The sequence below is a fragment of the Gracilinanus agilis genome, chromosome 2 (assembly GCF_016433145.1).
Source record: "Gracilinanus agilis isolate LMUSP501 chromosome 2, AgileGrace, whole genome shotgun sequence".
Lineage (NCBI taxonomy): Eukaryota > Metazoa > Chordata > Mammalia > Didelphimorphia > Didelphidae > Gracilinanus > Gracilinanus agilis.
Genome location: NC_058131.1, coordinates 473,324,191 through 473,343,959, shown reverse-complemented (window position 1 = coordinate 473,343,959; position 19,769 = coordinate 473,324,191). Strand labels below are relative to the sequence as shown.

At 33.1% G+C, this 19,769-nt stretch overlaps 1 protein-coding gene across 5 annotated transcripts in view; it reads left to right on the top strand.

The window, feature by feature from the left end:
• Positions 1–19,769, top strand: part of KTN1 (kinectin 1) — a 182,434-nt gene that overhangs the window by 120,461 nt on the left and 42,204 nt on the right. For 3 of the 5 annotated variants that reach the window (XM_044664899.1, XM_044664900.1, XM_044664898.1), the window contains 4 exons: positions 7,398–7,435; positions 9,251–9,341; positions 11,155–11,241; positions 15,066–15,152. In XM_044664899.1, the coding sequence (XP_044520834.1) occupies positions 7,398–7,435; positions 9,251–9,341; positions 11,155–11,241; positions 15,066–15,152 (303 nt within the window). The remainder of the gene's footprint in view (positions 1–7,397; positions 7,436–9,250; positions 9,342–11,154; positions 11,242–15,065; positions 15,153–19,769) is intronic. The other 2 variants (XM_044664902.1, XM_044664901.1) reach the window with 1 other exon arrangement.

Here is a 19,769-nt window from a genome sequence, read left to right as displayed (position 1 = left end):
TTAAAATCAATTCTTAAGTAAAAAATGCTTCTAATTGTGGAGTAAAATCTCCCTTTTGTCTTCAGGCTTAATTTTAAGTTGTCACAATAGATGTTATTTTCTTTTTATAAATTTCCAAACCATATTTTCTTACAGTTTTAACTGTATTTTATTCTCTTTAATATCTGCAGTTTCCCCTCTTTGTTTTAAATTTATACTCCAATTGTGGTGAATTAGGGAAACCTGAATTTTTGCACAATCATTATAGATGTTATAAAGTTGCTATTAGCTTCTTATTCATTTTTTAACTTTACAGAGCTAATCTGGCAAGTCACACTTGATTGGTCACTGTACCTCTCTGAGTCTGTTCACATGGGGCTATTCTACATGTTTGTTCTCACCCAGAATAATATTTTTTCTAAATAAATTGCATGTTATTCCTTAGATCATGAATTTCTTCTCATACATTGCCCATGCTTTTAAAATAATTTTTATATCCTAATAAATTACAATGCTTTCCAAATTTTTATATTCACAATATACTAGATTCTTAATGCATATATTATTTTTGAATTACCAAAATTTGAAACCCTAATGTTACTTATATTTTTACCTATTGCTTAATTTGATGGTACAGATCTTAGAGAAACAATTTTACATGCTCATATGTTTACCATAAATTCAGTCCGATAAGCATTTTTGGTAAGTCTGATCATTCAAATCTGTGTTTCACACACTGCAAATCCTATTAGATAGCTTTTCAATATAAGTTTTGTGCATTCTTAAATTTAACTGAAATTCCATTTTTTAACTAGTAGTCAATGAATTTACACCATACCATCAGTACCTATTCAATTCCTTAGTAAATATATACTCTAATGGGTAGAGAAAGGTCCATGAGTTTTGGGGAAAATGGGCGATGTTTTTAGCTTTTCATAGCTACTTCCTGCTGAACTGGGGCGGCGTGGATGATTCGCTCTCAACATATAATTTTCTCATGGACCAGTCTCTGTCTAAAGGGGTCTAATTTTGAAATGTAAGCCAATTGCATTGTTCTAATAATCTTTAAGTTAAATTTTCACTAATATCAGTGTGATTAATGTTAGGTTGAATTCATGGTTGTTTAAAGAATCTTTTTCACTCTTGGTTAAACACTGAGCAAGACTGATGTTTATTCTTTGTTTTGTTTTGTTTTGTTTTTTTGGCTAGCTAGGAAAGTTAAGCTGCTCTTCTATACTTCTATACACAACTCAGAATAATTGCTTTCTGTCTGAATAAGTTTTTCTTAGATTGCATTTTAGAATCTTTTGTAATCTTCATTAGATATATATTTCAGTACTTAACCTGTTGATAGAATTTGGTGATGGGATCAAATTTGTCCCTTTTTCTGTCTTTCGATTTCTATGTTCCCTTTCTCATGTCCAGTGAGAAATGGAAGGAGAAATGTTTGACAGATTGGTTTGTTTAACTCTTGTCTTAATAAGAGCAGAGAATAAGATTTCTTTTAACTAACTGAATTATCTTAGAGTTTATGACATTCAGAAATTATGATGTTATTTTCTGAATTTCTCTAATGCCTCTGTCTGTCTTCCCCATTCCTCCAGAATGAATGAAGAAGAGAGATTTATTTTTCCCAACCTGTAACCCTCCCATTGTGGTCACAGACAAACAACATATAACACACAGACTGATCAAGGACACATTTCCTGGGCATATCACACACACTCTGACAAATATAAAACATAAATTATATAAGCTAGATTCTTCTTTTCATCCTGGCAAAAGATCAATTGTTACAATTCATATCTCCATGACTAAAAAATTCTGTGAAAAAGAATGAGTCAGAAAAGGGTTAACTCTTAACAAGGAGCTGGTTGACATATGATGAATTTTGTTTCTTAATTACCTTTCTTCATGCTTCAATAGGTATCCTAAAATAAATACACTTTTGCTTCTTTACTTTTCTGTGAAGTAGGACTCTGATACCTGCCTGAATAATTCCAGGTATGCCACATTGCTGGAAAGATTGATTTAGCTAAGTGAAAATTGTTAAAACTTTTTACATTATCAGTGGCCATCACCAATTGGACTCCTTCCAACGGGAAAAGAAAAAAATTATGACAGAACTGGTTTTTCTAGCTGAAGCAAAAAGAGAGAGAGAGCCAGCCACTTCTAAAAAGGGGGGCAGAGAGGAAAAATTTCTGGTCGCTTTTAAATTTGCCGTTTCTTAGAGATTGCCTTACCTATGAAGTACGCTTTTCCTGGTGTCCTCCTTTTTGTGGATTCACACAGAATTTGAGTCAGGGTGGGAGCTTGCTCAGGGCTCCATCCCCCTTTCCCTGGAGTCCTCTCAAAACGACCCAGTGCTCTTTACTTTCCCCACACCTATAGTGCGTCCACTATGGGCTTCCTGGGGTTCTGCCAGGGACTCAAACCCTGGACTTCCTGGAATCTAGTTCCGCCAGAGACTCAAACTCTCGACTCCCCCTAATTATTTCCCGGGGGACAGGGGGCCTCCAATCCCCTGAAGTTCCATTTCGAACCTCCGTATCTTTGTCTCCAAGCTTTCAGACAACTTCCTTCCCACCTGTCCTAACCAATTCGCTTCCCGGTGCTCCTGATCTGTTTCCTCGCGGAAGACAGAAAATGTCTAGCCGGTCCAGATTCAGAAACAGGTGAGGAATCAGACTTTTGCCTGGGGACTTGGCATAGGATGTCCTCTTAAGCCATATATCCAGCCAGAGTCCGACTTCCTCCCATACACAATCATACAACCAGTCACACTGCACAGACACACTGCTCACCTCTGGAAGTTGTCACGAAATCTGGGAGAGAACTTCCCTTGTCCCGGTGGTCCTTAGGGAGTTGAATCCAGTGCCAGACGAGCCCCCATATGTTAGGGTCCAAATGGATTGCCACCCAAGGAGCACACAGAGACAATGCAATCCAAGCAAAAGGGAAGTCTTTATTTCTAGTGCACGCTAGGGGAGCTCAGCAAAGGAGTTCCAGTGATGTATATTCAGAGCAAAGATTATATACGTTTGGGATTCCGGACTGGTGGTTGGGGGAGGGGGTGGGTCAAGGGATGGCGGGTAAGGTGGCAGGTGTTGACAGAATTAGGGGCATCCTATAGTTCTTGAAGTAGCCTTTGTAGTTAATGATTTTTGGCTGTCTCCCCAAGCATGTAGGGTCTTTATGCTACATTTGGGAGCTTAATAACACCCTATTGTTAGTGACCATGGATTTCTCTAAGACATCCTGACCTGTTAGTAACTTTAGGTTTCTCGGAGCCATCCTGATCTGGGAGTCCCTAGCTTGTTTTTGCTTGTGTTTGCTTAGTTTCTGTGTCATAACTTTGGGGTTCTACAGTCATCACTTTTCATCTTTTAGGCATTCCTTTCTCAGTGCCCCAAAGAATGTCCACGAAACATAAATTAAGTGTCTGCTCTGTAGGGTCCTGGGACAAATAAAAAGTTGAAATAAGACATGAAACCTAATCTCATGGGCTTGGCATAAATCATCCCAGTAAAGGGATAATACATACACATGACTAAGTAATATTAATTATTGCATGATAGATATTTTATGAGTTATGAAATAAAATTGTATGTAAATGCCAAGAGAGGATAAGTTGTTAACAGCTGAGATGGTGAAGGTTAGAAGAAGACTTCAGGTAGGAGGTCCATTTGAGTTGGATTTTAAAGGTTAAGTAGCAATTCTACAGATAAAAAAGGTGAAAGATATTCAGAGTCATAAGAAATGTGAATCAGTACATATATTGTGATATTGCAGGCCAAGTTTAGAGAGGGCAGAGAAGAGTTTGACTAAAGAGAAATTTAAAAATGCTTAAATGGATCTGTGCTCTCACAGATTTAAGAGTTTCCTCCATTATTACATATCAAATCCATTCATGCTTATCTATCCTATGCAACTTTGAAAAGATTTGTCCTAAAAGCTTATTACCAGGGGTCCATCCAAAATGCCGGGGTGCCTTGCTCACCTGTTTTTGGCAACTATGAGGATGTGAGTGGAGCACTCTGGACACTCCCTGCTCTTGTCACATGACCAATCCATTTTTTTTTCTCCCTTATTGTAGAGTTCCTTGATGACTTCATTTACTTGTTTTTCTTTAGAGTTTCTCTTTTGTTCAAACTTTAATAGCTTAAAACTACACTGTCTTTTGGGATAAATAATATATTGTAACCTTCTTACACTTACTTTGTGTTTCACCATGGCTCTTTGTGTCATACTTGGTTTTTAGTCCTTGAAGGTAGTAAATGTTTCATTTCTAATTACTATATAGCAATGCTAACATAGATCTTTATTTTAGTAGGTTTGTTGGGGTTGGAAAAGAGTTTTGCAATTGTCCCATAACAATCCAACCTATTCTCTTCTTCCTATTCAAATATGTGTCCATCTCATCTTCCATCTGTTGTACTGTCTGTCTCAGATATACATACTGTTGAATGAACTCAATAAGGGTGTGCACCTAAATGCAAGTAGGACACATTCTTCATTCTTGGTCTTTCCTGTGTGGATAGACAAGTAACATTCCTTTGAGTGATTACAGCGTTTATTCAAGAGGGTCTACAGTCTTCTGGGACTTGATATAATCAGCACATCATTTTCCAACAAGAGGACTGGAAGACTTTACCATCCAAGAGAAATCCCTCCTTGATCTGGATCTCCTCTATCATATTAGTAACACTTTTGCCAAGCATTTATCTTTTTATTTAATGGCTCACCTTTATGTATTATCATCATACACTGCTATTTTTATTGTCTTATGTTTAAGATATGTTGAATGAGGGGGCAACTGGGTGGCTCAGTGGATTGAGAACCAGGCCTAGGGACAGGAGGGCCTGGGTTCAAATCTGGCCTCAGATACTTCCTAATTCTGTGACCCTGGGCAAATCATTTAATCCCGCCTTGCTTCACCTTTACCACTCTTCTGCCTTAGAACCAAAACATGGTATTGATTCTAAGATGGAAGGTAAGGGTTTATTTAAAAAAAAAGATAGGTTGAATGATATTGATACGTTGTTGGGAGACACCTAATTGTTAATGATTCTATAAGGTGGTGTTCTACAAAGTTATACTCTTTTTCATAATTAATAAACAATAAGTACAGTAGGATTTAATATTTCTTACATTTTCATGGATACATGGAATGAAGAGTTGAAGATAATACCAAGGTTATATACCTGGTAGCCTCAAAGAATTTTCAACAAAAATAGGGAAGTTTCGAAGAGGGGAAATTTCAAAGGGATATTCATATATTTAAGTCTGGACTTGTTGCGTGTTAGATGTTTCTAGGTTATAATCCAGTTTGAAATGCTCAGTAGGCATTTGGCAATAGAGTTCAGATTAGATTGCAGTTCATACAAGAGTCAGGGCCTTGATCAACTATCCATATAGAAATCACAATCAAACTATTGGGGAATGATGAAATTACTGAGAGAGAGGAGGACCCAAGAATGAACAGTTGGAGAATACCTAAAGTTAGGATTTATGAGGTGGTTGATGAGATCCCAGAAGAGAAAGAGAAATATCAGAAGATTAGTATCTTGAAAACTTGGACAATAGTGTCCAAAGAAGACCTATAAGATAATCAAGTTTTTAATTTCAACATTCTTTACTGTAGACTCATTGTTCTTGATTTGTAGAATTACTGTTTTTAAAAGCCAGTGAAACTTGTTAAGAAACCAAGGTATATCAAACAGTTTGTATGTTGGCCTGTATTATTTTCTAAAATTCTAAACTGAGAAACACCAAGAGATAATAGTATGAATAAGATAACATAAAGGGTAAAATGTACCATACAGAAAAAAAAGTCATAATTCACATTTACATTGTTTTACAGAGTGTTTTTTCATAGCAGCCCTATGTGAGAGATAGCACTAATGTGATTATTTTTATTTTACAACTCAAACTCTTGCTGAGATAGTGGAAGTGCATTGCTGGCCCTGGCACAGAGCTAAGATACTATAGCCCTTTCATGAAAACTTGAAGTTTATTGGCTCCAAGTCTATTACTTTTTCCATTATATCCTGATTAGTACTTTGTACTACTTAATAGACCTACGAAGTTGAAAATTTAGAAGTTTTCATGACAGTGGCTCTCTGTCTCATACCTATTTGAATCCTTTTTAGCCTCTTGGTTTCTTGATTTTTTTTTCCTGATGACATAATCAACTCCATAGATTTAATGCCTTTTTTATGCAGATTGCTCTCTAATCTTAGTCTTTCCATTAATTGCTTATTGACAGTTTTAGAGCTGGGTTGTTTGTTGTCCTTAAGGTATCTCAAAGACAGTATTTCCCCACTAATTGACCACCCTTCCATACTTCCATATTTTTGTTGTATTACCATCCTAATAACCCAGGTTTGAAATTTTTGAGCATCTCTTGACTTTCCTTCCTTAATCCACATATTCTATCTGCTCTCAAGGCTTTTTGGTTCTAACTCCTTCCCCCCGCCCCATTTTTTTTAATAAAAAATTTTTTTATTTGTTTCTTTTTTTTTTGCATCACTAAAACATCTCAATCCCCATCTTCCTCCCAGAAAGCCATTCCATAAATAGATATTTTGAAAAGAAAAAAAAAAGCAAAATTCATCTATACAGAAGAGTCTGAAAAACATACATTAGTTTCCATTAGAGAAGGCATCAGATTGAGAAGCAGATTAAGTGAATAAAGAGAATGACATAATAAAGTATATTTGGGAAATTAAAAAAAGAAAATATATACAATGTGCTACACCCCCAGAAATCCTGGGGCTAAGGAAAATAGAGCCATCTCCTCTCTCATCATTTTTATCCTTTGTAATTTTGCAGCATTTACTCTCTGTTGTTTTATGTGTTTTCCTCTCATTTTCAACTTAGCAAGTCTTTCTGCCCAATTTTTCCCTTAGTTCTCTATTCCCTTTCTCATATTTCTTCCTTTCTCTCTACTCACAAAACTATAACCCTACTTCAGATCATAATCAGTTCTTAGAATTCCTTCTTTCATCCATTTGAGCATAACCACTATCATTAAAGATCACAGCCCCTCTCTGTCTTTAGAGAATTTCCTTCCCCTTTAAAAATCATAACCTGGTGACCAACCTTTTTATATTTTCAACTTTTGGGGGGTGACACTTAATAGGATAGAGGGTATCTAAAGTAAGTTTCCATAAGTTTAGATTTTAAACTTCATTGTTAAAGCAAATGGTGTAGAGAAAACAGGTAGGAAAATGTGTTTTCATTTTGTAATGGGAAATCTTTTCCTCTCACTTTTACCCTTTGAAAAATTATGGTATTGAAATTCTAAGATAGTGGAAATACAAATGAATTGCATGTGTGGCACTTGCAAAATATGAGATGGTAAATGTCATCAAGAAAGCAATGTTTTAAAAATAAAATTTAAAACTATTTTGTAGATATCTTCTGTGCCCCCACATGAAGAAATGTTAAAAATGTAAGTAAGAATTTTGATTTGCTATTTGGTACTTATCACATTCAATGTTTTTGTGTTCTTTTGTGCTATAGGATTGCATTTTGCAAGCCTGTTCTATGGAATGATATTCTCTTCTTTCACTTGTTTTCTGTGTATACACTAACATGAACACTGAACTATGTAGGCAACTAGCATTTATTTCTGGCTACTTAAGGAGAGCAGTGAATGTTTTCCCAAAATGTTTTTATTTGTAATTTTGAATTACCTTTTTATACATTACTTCTTTTTTACCTTGTTTTTATTGTTATATTTTGTTTTTACATCAGTTTTATTTCTAATATAGTCTTCCTCCCTCCTTACCCAGTGAGCCTTCCCTTGTAGCAATGGCTTAAAACAAAACAGTTCAGTAAAACCAATCAAAACATTAATTATCTCTGGCAGTATATCTAGTTTTATTTAACAAGGATGTGTTCAATATTTGTGAGTTCCCAATACTTCAAACTAAATAACAAAGCCATTCTTTGAAGACCAATTTGAAAATACTGGCCAGGCTTCTGAATCTCTCTTATAATCTCTTATGAGCCCTTTTCTATTCCTGAGTTTATCCTTAGGGTGAATAATGTAAATCATTAGTCCAAATGTGGGCTACTGTCTCATTCTGTGGTTACTGTCTTTTTTGCTCACATCATTTCGGAAAGGAGAAATAATTATATACTTTGGCTTAGTCAGCCTTTCCTGGAAGCAAATTCAAATTTCTTCTTAGTTTCTATATGGCTGCATTCAAATTCTTAATTTTAAATTGAATGAACAGATAAGTTTATATCAAGTAAGATAATAATCTACCTATTATATCATAGTTAAATAAACAAAAAGAATACAAATAGTTAAAAATAAAATTTCTTCCCTCTTCAGCTTGTTATTGAAAGTTTAGCAATATATTGGGGATAATAATCCACCATGTGAATGAATAATTTGCCTAGGAGTTGACATTTATATACAATTTCTTTTCTCTCTTTCTCTTTGTTATTATCTTCCTTCTTACATTCCTCTTAAGAGAATTGTAGGAAATGGATGAGAAGATAATTAATTCGACTAAGGAAAAGTGGAATATATAAATAATATGAAAGGGAAAGAGATCAGTGTCATTATGATTGAATATGATCAAATTTTTAAGAAAAGAGGATTTCCATTTTCAAATTAGACTTTGTGTATAATTTTGCTTCACAGCACTGAAAATACATATTCTTTGCTATTACTACTATTACTAATTGACATTTATGTAGCACTTTAAGGTTTGCAAAGCATAATCTAACTTTTATCCTTACTTGTCCCTTCATACCCCTCCCTCCTCCAAATCTCACTGAAGTTGGTACTGTTGGCTCCATTTTATATATCAGAGGAGTCTGAGAGTTCAAATGACTTGATCATTGATCATGAAGCAAGTAAATGGCAGAGGTATTTTTGAATTTCATTTTCCTGACTCCAAGCCCAGAATTCTTATATTATGTTGCACTACCTCTGCTAGTGGATAAAATAAAAATGTTATCAGCCACAATTACCTAATCATCCCTCTGTGTGAGGAGTACCATTCATTTCTAGGATAAGCAACAAAATTTTGACACTTAAAATTCTAAGAACTTCCTCTAATTCATGTCTACAAATTAGTTTAGTTTTAAGATAGACTTATTTTTAGTGGCATGGTAATAATTCTTGTTTAAGATATTTACTGGTGAGTGAGTGTGTGTGTGTTGCATGTAGCTTTTAAAGCATTGCCTCTTTGCAAGATATGAGAATATCTAAATTACTTTTTCTGGTCACCTACTCATCACTGCTTAGGATTTCTGCAAAAGAGAACAAGGTTACTGATCTTCAAAATGAGGTAGATGCCCTGAAAAGTATAGTTGAACAACAGAGAAAGAAAAATAATGTAAGTACATGTCTTAAAGAAGTTTGTTTTTTTCTGTTCTCCATTTCTGAAATATCTTTATTTTTATTTTTTTTGGAGTTGCTTTTACTTTAGGTTTTAAACACAGACAGCTTTTGTGTATGTAAATTTTTCCTACAACCACTTCTTTTTGTAGGATAGTGAATTTGCTTTGGGAGGAAACTTAATAGTTAAAAATTAATTTGAATTTGTAATTTGTAGTTATAATTATTATTAATGTCCTGATTGCTTTTTTATTAAAGTGATTCTGTTAAAAGTTATTTTCTGTTATATTTCTGCTTGAGAAACTTATTTTTTTAATTCTATATAAAAAGTGGAGTCTAAGGCATTTCTTCCCAGTTGGTGGGCCCAGCTTTTTGACAATAAAAATAAATTTTAATAACTGTTTTATAATTAGAAATCACATTTTTAAAGTGAGGTAAGTGTAAGACCCAGCCACAGGACTAAAGTTTGGTAATCAAGTTATACTGGAGGTATTGGGAACTTTGTTTAAATTTATTATGTGGCTGGAAAGTGGGGGAGGTGATAACCTTCTGGATTATGTATCCTAATATTTTAAGTACTTCTGATACCAATTAGTGGACTAAGCAAACACTAAACAATGCAGATTTCATGACTACTCAGTCCACCTAATCCAAAGAACTTTTTAACTAGAAGTCAAAGTATTTTTTCTTGCAAAAGGATAATTGCTGGCATTAAACTAGGGGGAAACATCCTAAAAATATTAGGTTATTGTTATCTATAACCAGTGTTATATGTATATTCTAATGCAAACTAAGTATGTAAAATGTTAGTTATATTCTTGAAGTAACATCCCAACACCCTGGGTTTGTCAGAATTAGGACTATAAAATGTCTTTTGTGCATGCTTTTAACAATTCTACCAGGAAAGCACATCCCAAGTACCTTCAAGATAGGCTTGCCAGTATAATTCTTATTGGATTCTGGGAAGTAACAATATATTTAGTTCACTGTTTGAATTTGCAACCTTTATAAGTACAAAAATAGTAACTGAAAATTTAGCATTCAGATATTTATTTCTTTATATTTGTTAACTTTGATGCTGTTAAATTTGAGCCCTGAGAAATCAAGATTTCTAGTCACCGGTGACTTTTCTGCCAAAAGAGGAAATTTTTTTGTGGTATGTAAACTTTTTCTCAGGCAACTAGTTTAGATAGTTCATGTCAAGCTGTTCTGTGGATTACACATTTGATTGACCATGCCAAGAAAGATATAGGAATTAAATAAATTACTGTGTCTCTTTCCCAGACGAGTTGGAATGTCTTTCTTAAGCAAAGGGAAAAATCTCTAGGAAAATGAGTTGTTGGAAATAATATATAGTTTCTGTTACTGATATTGGACTTTTCTTTTGGTAACTGCCAGCCCACTTTTGATATACTGGTGTATTTTACTCTTTATTAATTCTTTGCAGTTCATCATGCCTAAAATTCTGTTTGTAACCTTGTTTTGTGCACTTTACTTTTAAATGCTTTCTTTTTCTGTCTCGCAAGTAAAGTCAAAGTACTGAACAGTATGGTAATAATACTCTTGAAGCCACTGTATCTATATTCAAAACACATGGGAAGCCTGTCATTTTTCTCTTCTCCATTTTAATGCTTTAGCATCACATTTATGGTTTTTTTTATTGCTATATTTCTCTCAACGAAATAATTTTGCAGTAACCAGCAATTAAATGCAAATTACTGAATGTAATGCAAAATGCTGACAAAATTAAAGACAAAAAAAACACTTTTAATATTGGCTGAACTGAAATAATTCTTTCTAAAAATAATTAGGACCTTCGGGAGAAAAACTGGAAAGCAATGGAAGCATTGGCATCAACTGAAAAAATGCTGCAGGACAAAGTGAACAAGACTGCCAAGGTTGTAATGCTAACTCCTAGAAACAATGGGTTGAACAGAAACAATCTGCAGCCTGTCTTCATAAAAAAAAATATCAAATTAGTGCATTTAACTTTTACTGCAATTTCAGTACAAAAATTTATTCTTAATGAACATCCCTATATATTCACCTGCTTCTCTCTGTCTATTTGTTAAGCTTTTTTCTTTAATTTCTAGGCATGCTGATTTATTTGTTCACCTAATTGTTTAAGCTTTGGTGATAATGTACTCTTGCCTGAAGAATCTGAGGAAAGAGACCTAATTTTTAATATGTTAGTGGCTATGTGATTTGTCTGATGAGTTTAGTCTGTTGACCTAGGAGAGTATGTGCGTTTGGCTTCTAAATAGGATTTTTATAGCATTACTAACAAATCTTTAAATCAGAATATCTGAATAATTATCTGAATAAAAATTATTTAGATTCTTCCCCCTTGATTATCAGGGTACAGTTCTTGAGCACAGGACAAGACTCAGATTTCCTAAAAAATTTTTGACCCTGTAACTGATTTTAGTGTGTACAGATTTGCCTTAAGAATAGTGATTAGGAAATAGTTATATTTAATCTTGTGCAGTTTCTTGTGAGAAATAGCTAATCATTAAAATTTTAAATGCAAACCATAAACATTTGGTAAAGAAAGGACAATTGTCCCAATACTACTATGGATGGTAAGTGCCAGAAACATATAATTAGTTGTGCTTAGGATGATTGACTATATTGGACAACTATTTTTGCTATGTTTCCAGTAATAGTAATAAATTGCTGATCTCTTTATTTACACTCTGACTTCTACAATTCTTCTTTCTCCCTCTTCTCTTTTTGCCACCCTCCCACCTTATCCCTTTGAATAATGGTAGTATTTTTATTTAGTTACTTAGGTTTAGGGAAATGGTAAAATTTATGTAATAGGCCAGAGGACAGGTAATATCTCAAATTTTTGTTTTTATATATACATAATATATGTACAGATATCCTTTACCACATAGTAGAAGTAATATTTTCATTTTACAGATGAGGAAATTGAGGCTCACAGGTTGTGATTTATCATAATTATGTGACTAGTCACTGGATGAATTGCAATTTTAAACTGAGGTCTTTTAATTCCTAGCTCATTGTACATTACACCATGCTACATTTGTTCATTATTCAACATTTCTAATCTTTTTAGTATACTCTTAGCAATCCAGGGCACTAGTGCTTCTAGGCAGCCAATCTTGCAAGCAAATTTGGTTCCCTAAATTATTTTAGTCTTGATCTGAACTACACTTTTAGTTCTGATTACATCAGGGTAGAGCCATATAGCTGGATAGAGAGCTAGTCTTAAACTCAGGTAGACCTGTGTTTGAGTTTAACTTCCTATATATATTGGCTCTGTGTCACTAAACAAATTACTTAGCCTCTTCTGGACTTTTAAGTTACAAAATTGGTATAAGGGAATTTTCTCACTGGGAATTTTCCTCATCAGTGAAAAAAACCAACCCTACAAACTTGGTCTCCATTAGAGTATATTGTTTACCATTTACATTAAGTGGTAAAGATTTTTTTCTTTTTCCCCATAGATGTCTAGAAGTCATTCCCCATGAATAGTGGAGTATAGTGGGGTTTTATTGGAATCTTATTTACTACCTTTTCTCTTTTCCTCAAATAGTTAATTATTTCCAGACCCCATAGATTAAAGTGATATTGACTCAATATAATAAATTGTGTAAAATGGAAAAAAATCCTCTGCTGAAAATATATAATTTATTCATTTACTGCTACTATTAAGACATATAAGAGCTTTTATCTGGAATGGGTTGTCTTAAGTAGAATAGAAAATTGAATGACATGTATTTCTAAAGTAATTTAAAATGGCAATGTATTTATTATTTATGTTGTATTTTCAGTGACCAATTTTATTCAATATGAAACACTATTGGCATCTGGTATATTCAGACAAATAACAAGAATCAGACATCTTATTATGATATCAGATTAGTTCTCTAATTAGAAATGCTAATGGTCCAATATTGATATGTACTTAAAACTGCTAGTGTAATAATCAGAAGAATTTGCCTATGATACAATGAAAAAGAGTTTATTATCTGCAGTCAGATATCTTGGGTTTGAATTCCAATCCTTTTGCTTATTACTAATATATATATCACCTTGGACAAGGTACTTACCCTCTCTGGGCCTCGTTTTGTTTATATGTGATGAGATGACTACTAAAGCAATTTCTAATTCTAAACATATCATTCCTAGGAACTTTTTCCCTTGGCATCACTAATAGGTAGAATAGAATTATTATTACCCTTAGAATTATTAATTTTTATAATTTATAACTATTAGGACATTTTTTCTTAACTTTGGATGATATTGTCTGAGTTGATGCAAATGGTTTTTACCTCAACAATTTTAAATTGTTTCATCATTTCCATAGTTAGGAATAATAGTGCTTATTATTTTGTCCTTTTTTTGTTTTCTCTGTAAAAAGCAGTTCATGGTTTTTCTATAAAGACACACCTCGCTTTTTGCAGATGTGTTCTTGAAAAATAGTATGTTAATTACCCTAAATCAAATAACTAAAAATATATCACAGGAACCTATCATCCTGCCTAACGTTAAGGAATGAAACATATTGTAAAAAATTTTATAAAAGTTCCTAATATGGTTTGATTTTTGAAAATGTATTTGGTCTACCTAGAATAAAGTTCATCTGTGTAGACTTCAGGCTAACAGTTATCTGTTTTCCAGATCACAACCTGAAAGTGGATTAAAAATCTATTTTTGATCTTTTGCCAGTTCTAGTAAAATTCTCTTGTAACATACACAACTAGAAATGATTGAATGAATTCCACAGAATTTGGCAAATGCTATTTTGAAAAAAAGAAGGTTGTTTTCTTGGCCTGGTTCAAATGTGCTTTTTCACAAATTTTCATCTGTCTTGTAGCTAACTTTTTACTATTAGATATATATATTGTCTTTGTATTGAACTAAACAAATAAGACAATGATTAAAACAACCTAATTTTGACAAACCAGAGTTTGCAAAGTATAACATTCATTATAAATAAATTTAAGAATATGCTAAAACCTCCTTTGTCATATGCTTTTTCAAATTTACAGCTGTCCAAATGCTAAAATATTTGTATGTTTGTCACTTACATAGCACTATGGAATAAATTTCCTTTGTGAATCTTCTCCAACTGTCTCCCCCTTAAAAAAGATATGGCACTTATCAAATTACAGTGTTCAAATTTCTTGATTTCTTCTTAATTTATATAGTTTAAATTTCTGTTGAAGCTGAGTTTATGAAATATGCACCTAAAATATGAATTTATACCACTGTACATCACTTCAAATTCAGATGTCCACCAGTTGTGTGACTATGTGCACATTGATGTTTGCTAATCCATCTGCTCGTGTACTGCCCAGATAAAAAATCTAGGGGACTGGTGAGCATCAGCACTTTCCACACCAGAGTTTAGCAAAGTTTTAAGTACTGAGTTTTATTCTATTATGTGTTATTAGTTGCTGTCATTCTTAGGATTACTTTATTACTACCATTGGAAATATTTGTATAACAGGATGTTATTCTTGAGTTACATGAAGTAATATCTTGCTTTGATACTTCAGAGACCTTACATGTCTTGGAATTTTTTTTTAACCAAGTTGAAATTAGTTTGATACCTTGAAATGGCACTATTTCTTAGCACTATTTGAAAATGAAATTTAAAAATAGATTATTTTTTTTAGGATTAAAAAAAGGTTATATTTGTATAATGTCATGTTGTACCAATGTGTGTGTGTGTGTATATATACTTTAGGAAAGACAACAGTTGGAAGCTGTTGAGACGGAGGCTAAAGAAATTCTGAAAAAATTGTTTCCTGGAGTATCTATTCCTTCTAACTTAGTAAGTCCATATTCTGTATTTTCTTTCCCATTTCTATGATTTTTTTTCATAATAATTGAGATGCTAATTATAGTTGCATGATACCCTTGTTTTTGAAAGTAAGAGTATTTATTCTATAATCCTTAATATTAGAGATCTTAGATGTAGTGTGAATAGTAGAATTCAAATAGAAGCTAAATTTCATTTTAAAGCTTATTTACTAGTCACAAAATTTTCTGCTATAAAACTTTCACTTTTATCCATGTATAGATAAAACTATATACCTATAAAACTGTCACAGAACTTCATTCTTCATATATAATAAGCATGTTAAGTTGCTGCAGACATTGTAGGAAAAGAAATATGCCTTTTCCCCCATGGAATCCTTTAAATTGCAATGGTTATTAAGCAGTACTTATTACTCAGTCAATTGAAATTTATTCTTTAATAAAATATGTTGGACAGTTCATGTTCCTTGCTTCTTTACAAGGTAGTTGTGAGGCACAAATAAGAAAAACATAAAACACCTTCCAAATTTTGAAAAATTATGCATATGCCCATTATTGAGATGTTTGAAACCTTAGAGTTATGTATCACACTTGGGCAGTGTCTTTTGCATCTGATTCTTCCTTCCATTCCTACAGCTACCATTCTATTTGAGACCTTTAGTACCCTGCTTTGAATTTGTTTAGTAGTTTTCCTGACTCTTCTTTCTATTTCATCCTTCATATTGCTATTAGATTATTCATATATATATATATATATATGTATATATATATATATTCACTGTTCACATCACTCTACTTCCTAAAAATTTTAATTAGCTTCCCAAAACCTAATTCAAATTAATCAACAAAAATTTATTAAGTGCCTATTATGTGCTGAAACTGGGTCTGTTAAGACAAAAACACACATTCCATGGCCCAAAGGAGTTTACATTTTGTTGGAGGAATTATACTGGGTAGACAGACAGGTAAATTCAAAATGGATTGAAGAGGGAAAGAATATTGACCAATTATGATCAGAAAAGAGTAAAGGTAGTACTGAAGCTAAGCTTGGATGAAACTACATTTCAAGAGGTAGGGAGAAGTCTGTAGGGAATGCATTTCAAACATAAGAAATGGCCTTCAAAAATACATAGAGGCAATAGATAGAATGTTGAGTTAGCCAGTTTGCCTGGAATCTGGTGTTTGAAGAGGAGTAATATGTACAGTCTAGATAGAAATCAAATTGTTGAGCCTAGGCTGAAGAGTCTGTAGTTCATCCTAGAGACAATGTGCAACTTTAAAGATACAAGAAAGTGACATTATCATTTGTGTACATTAAGAAAGTGTTGGTATCTCCATAAAGCTCTGCAGTAGTACGTATGAGTAGCAGTGCTAACTTCAGCTAGGATGGTGGAGTAGCTACATGAATAGAGCAAAAAAAATGGATTGTGAAGTGATACAGAGGTAGAATCAACAAGAATTTATAGTAGATTGCATATGAAAGTTGAAGGAGAATGAAGGATGCCTGAGATTGTGAACCTAAGTGATACAATAATAACTTAAACAAATAAGGAAGTCAGACTCCTTCAAGTGAACAGTACCTACTATGTACTAGATATTATGGATACCAAATTAAAATGTGACTTCAAGGTACTGATATTCTGTTGGGATAAAATAACATGTATGCAAACACATAAACATAAAATACATGCAAAGCAATTTCCTCTCAATGAGAACATTGAGACCTAATTCAAATGACCTTAAAAAATAGAATAGGAGCTCCTGAGATCACAATAAAAAATGTGAAAAAATGAGATCGAGACACTGAAGGGAGAGATGGGCATGATATGGCTAGTTAGAGCAAGAATGGTTAGGAAGAAACCTTACCTTGAAAATAGCACTGGAAATCTGCTTTTGCCTCCCTTAATATCAATTATGATGCTTTGGAGTAAAGTGCTTAATGATGTTTTGTTTTATGTGTCTTTTAAGGGGGAATTACAAAAATTATATTTGTTCACAAATCACAATCATAAGTATGTCAAGTCAAGCACCATTAAAACATAATTTTCTTCAGGTTAGATTAGCTTAAAAGTGAAAAGCAATTAATTGTTTAAAAAATTGATGAAAATCTTTTACATGAATATAACAACTCAAGTTAATTATGAATGCTTTCAGAGTTAGCTATTTACTTATGTTACCAATTAAAGTAATGGAAAACAAGAAGTACATATCTTGATTTTTAAATTTTTTTTCAAATGCTAAGCACTTATATTTTGTTTGTAGAGTTATCTAAGCAAATGCCAGTTTGGTTGAACTGATAGAAAAACATTCTCTGATTAGATTCAGCTGATAAGTCTATGGAAAGCTCTGCAGTATTTTACTTAACATTTTAACATTATGGACCTAGCATTGAAATAAGGAATTCTTACAATGAGTTAAAGCTAAATTTTTTTGATCACTTATTTTTATAAGAATAAATGGATTTTGGCATTTTGGTTTGATCAGTAATACAAGGAAGAGCCCATTTATATGTACATATTTTTAAAGGCAAATCTACTAGCCTTTTCTCAATCTTCAATCTTTTGAATTCTTTGCAGTAGCCTTTGACATTGTTGATTACCCTCCTCTCCTGGAATACTTTCTTCTCTAGGTTTTTATGGCCCTTTTCTTTCTTGATTCTCTTCCTACCTGTCTTATCACTCTTTGGTGGTCTTTTGTTGGATCTTCATCCAGGTTATGCCCACTAATCATGAGTACTGCCAAGCTTCTGTCTTGGACCCTCTTTTAATTTTATCATCTCATCTCCCATGAATTCAATTATCATTTCTATGCTGATTATTTTCCTTATATAGCCCAAACTTCCCATCAGTGGACTAGTGTTAATATTCACTAATTTCCTTTTGGATCTCTCCAACTAGATATTCTATAGGTAATTCAAACTTAGCATGCCCAAATCAGAACTCATTTTCTTTGCTCCTAAACCCTCCCCTCTTCCCAACTTTTATATTACTATGAAAGGTACCACCATTTTCCCAGGCATCCAAGTTTAGCAGATTATTTGGCATGTGTTAAGTGTTTGATTCAGTACTTATTTATTTACATGGGGTGGGACAATAGGGGAAGAAGTATTTATTAAGTGCCCATTAAATGCCAGGCATTTAATAATAAATGTAAGTATTTCACAAATATCATCTTATTTGATCCTCATAACAACCTGGAAGGTAGGTAATATTATTATCCTCTTTTTACATTGAGGAAACTGAGGCAGATAGCTATTAAGTGTCTGAGGCTGGATTTGAACTCAGGTCTTTCTGATTCCAGGCCCAGTGCTCTATCCACTGCACCAGCTAACTGCTATTGGGGCAAGAACTCACTATTCGACAAAAACTGTTGAGAAAACTGGAAAGCAGTCTGGCAGAAACTAGGTATAGACCAACATCTCATATCATATACCTAGACAAACTCCAAAAGGGTACATGTTTTAAACATAAAGGGTGACATCATAAATAAATTGGAGGAGAAAGGAAGAAATTACCAAGTAGATCTTTAGATAGGGGAAGAATTCACGACCAAACAAAAGAGATATGTTTACAGGAGGTAAAAATAATTTTGATTATGTAAGAGGAAAAAAGTTTTTGCATAAACTAACTAACGCAGCTTAAATTAGAAGCACCATATCTCTGCACCATAAAGATCCCATTTCTAAGATACATAGCCAATTGATTTAGATTTATAAAAACAAGAACAATTCCCTAGTTTATAAAAAAATTAAAGGATATGAATAAGAAGTTTTTGGAGGTATTAATCCAAATTGTGAATAACCATATGAAAACATTTAAGAGTTATAATAAAATTTTTTTCTTTAAAACTGAGATATTTTAAAGAAACATTGAATTTGAAATTGACACTTTGAGTCATTTTTTGTTTTGGCAAATTGAATAAATTGGTACATTTTGAGGCAGTAGTGGAGTAGAAGGGTTGGTGTTAGGAAAACCTCCCATTTAAATCCTGGCATTGCCATTTAATAGCTGTGTGCCCTTAGGCAAGTCACTTAAACATTCCATTGCTTGTCTCCTTATCTTTAAAATGAGATACTCAAACCAGGTAATTTTTCATTGGTATTCTCTCTTATTTTAAAATTGCCTTTATTCTCCATCCCTTACCCAGCCTATCAAACTATTCCTTATAAAAAAAGAAGGGGAACTTAGCAAAACTATTAAATACTGTTTGATAGTATATGTATTATATGTCTACTGCTTTCTCCCTACCCCAGTCCTATAACTGAGGGAAGAAAAAGGTGCATTTTTGTACTACATTCATTTTCAGTGCCAAGCTTGGTTGTTTTATGCAGACAACAACCTTCAGTTTTGATTTTTTTTATTCTTTCCATTTACTTTCTTAGTTACAGTACAATTTAGGTTCTTTTTATTTCATTTTGCATCATTTTGTATGTCTTCCCATGCTTTCCTGACTTTATAGTTGCTATTTCTTATTGCACAATAATATTCCATTATGTTCATGTAGTACAATTTTTGAACCTTTTTCTAGTCTGTGAATATCCATTTTGTTTCTAGTTCTTTGTTACCAGAAAAATAACTGCTATAATAATTTTGGTCTATATGGAATATTTCTTTTTGTCTTTGGCCTCTTT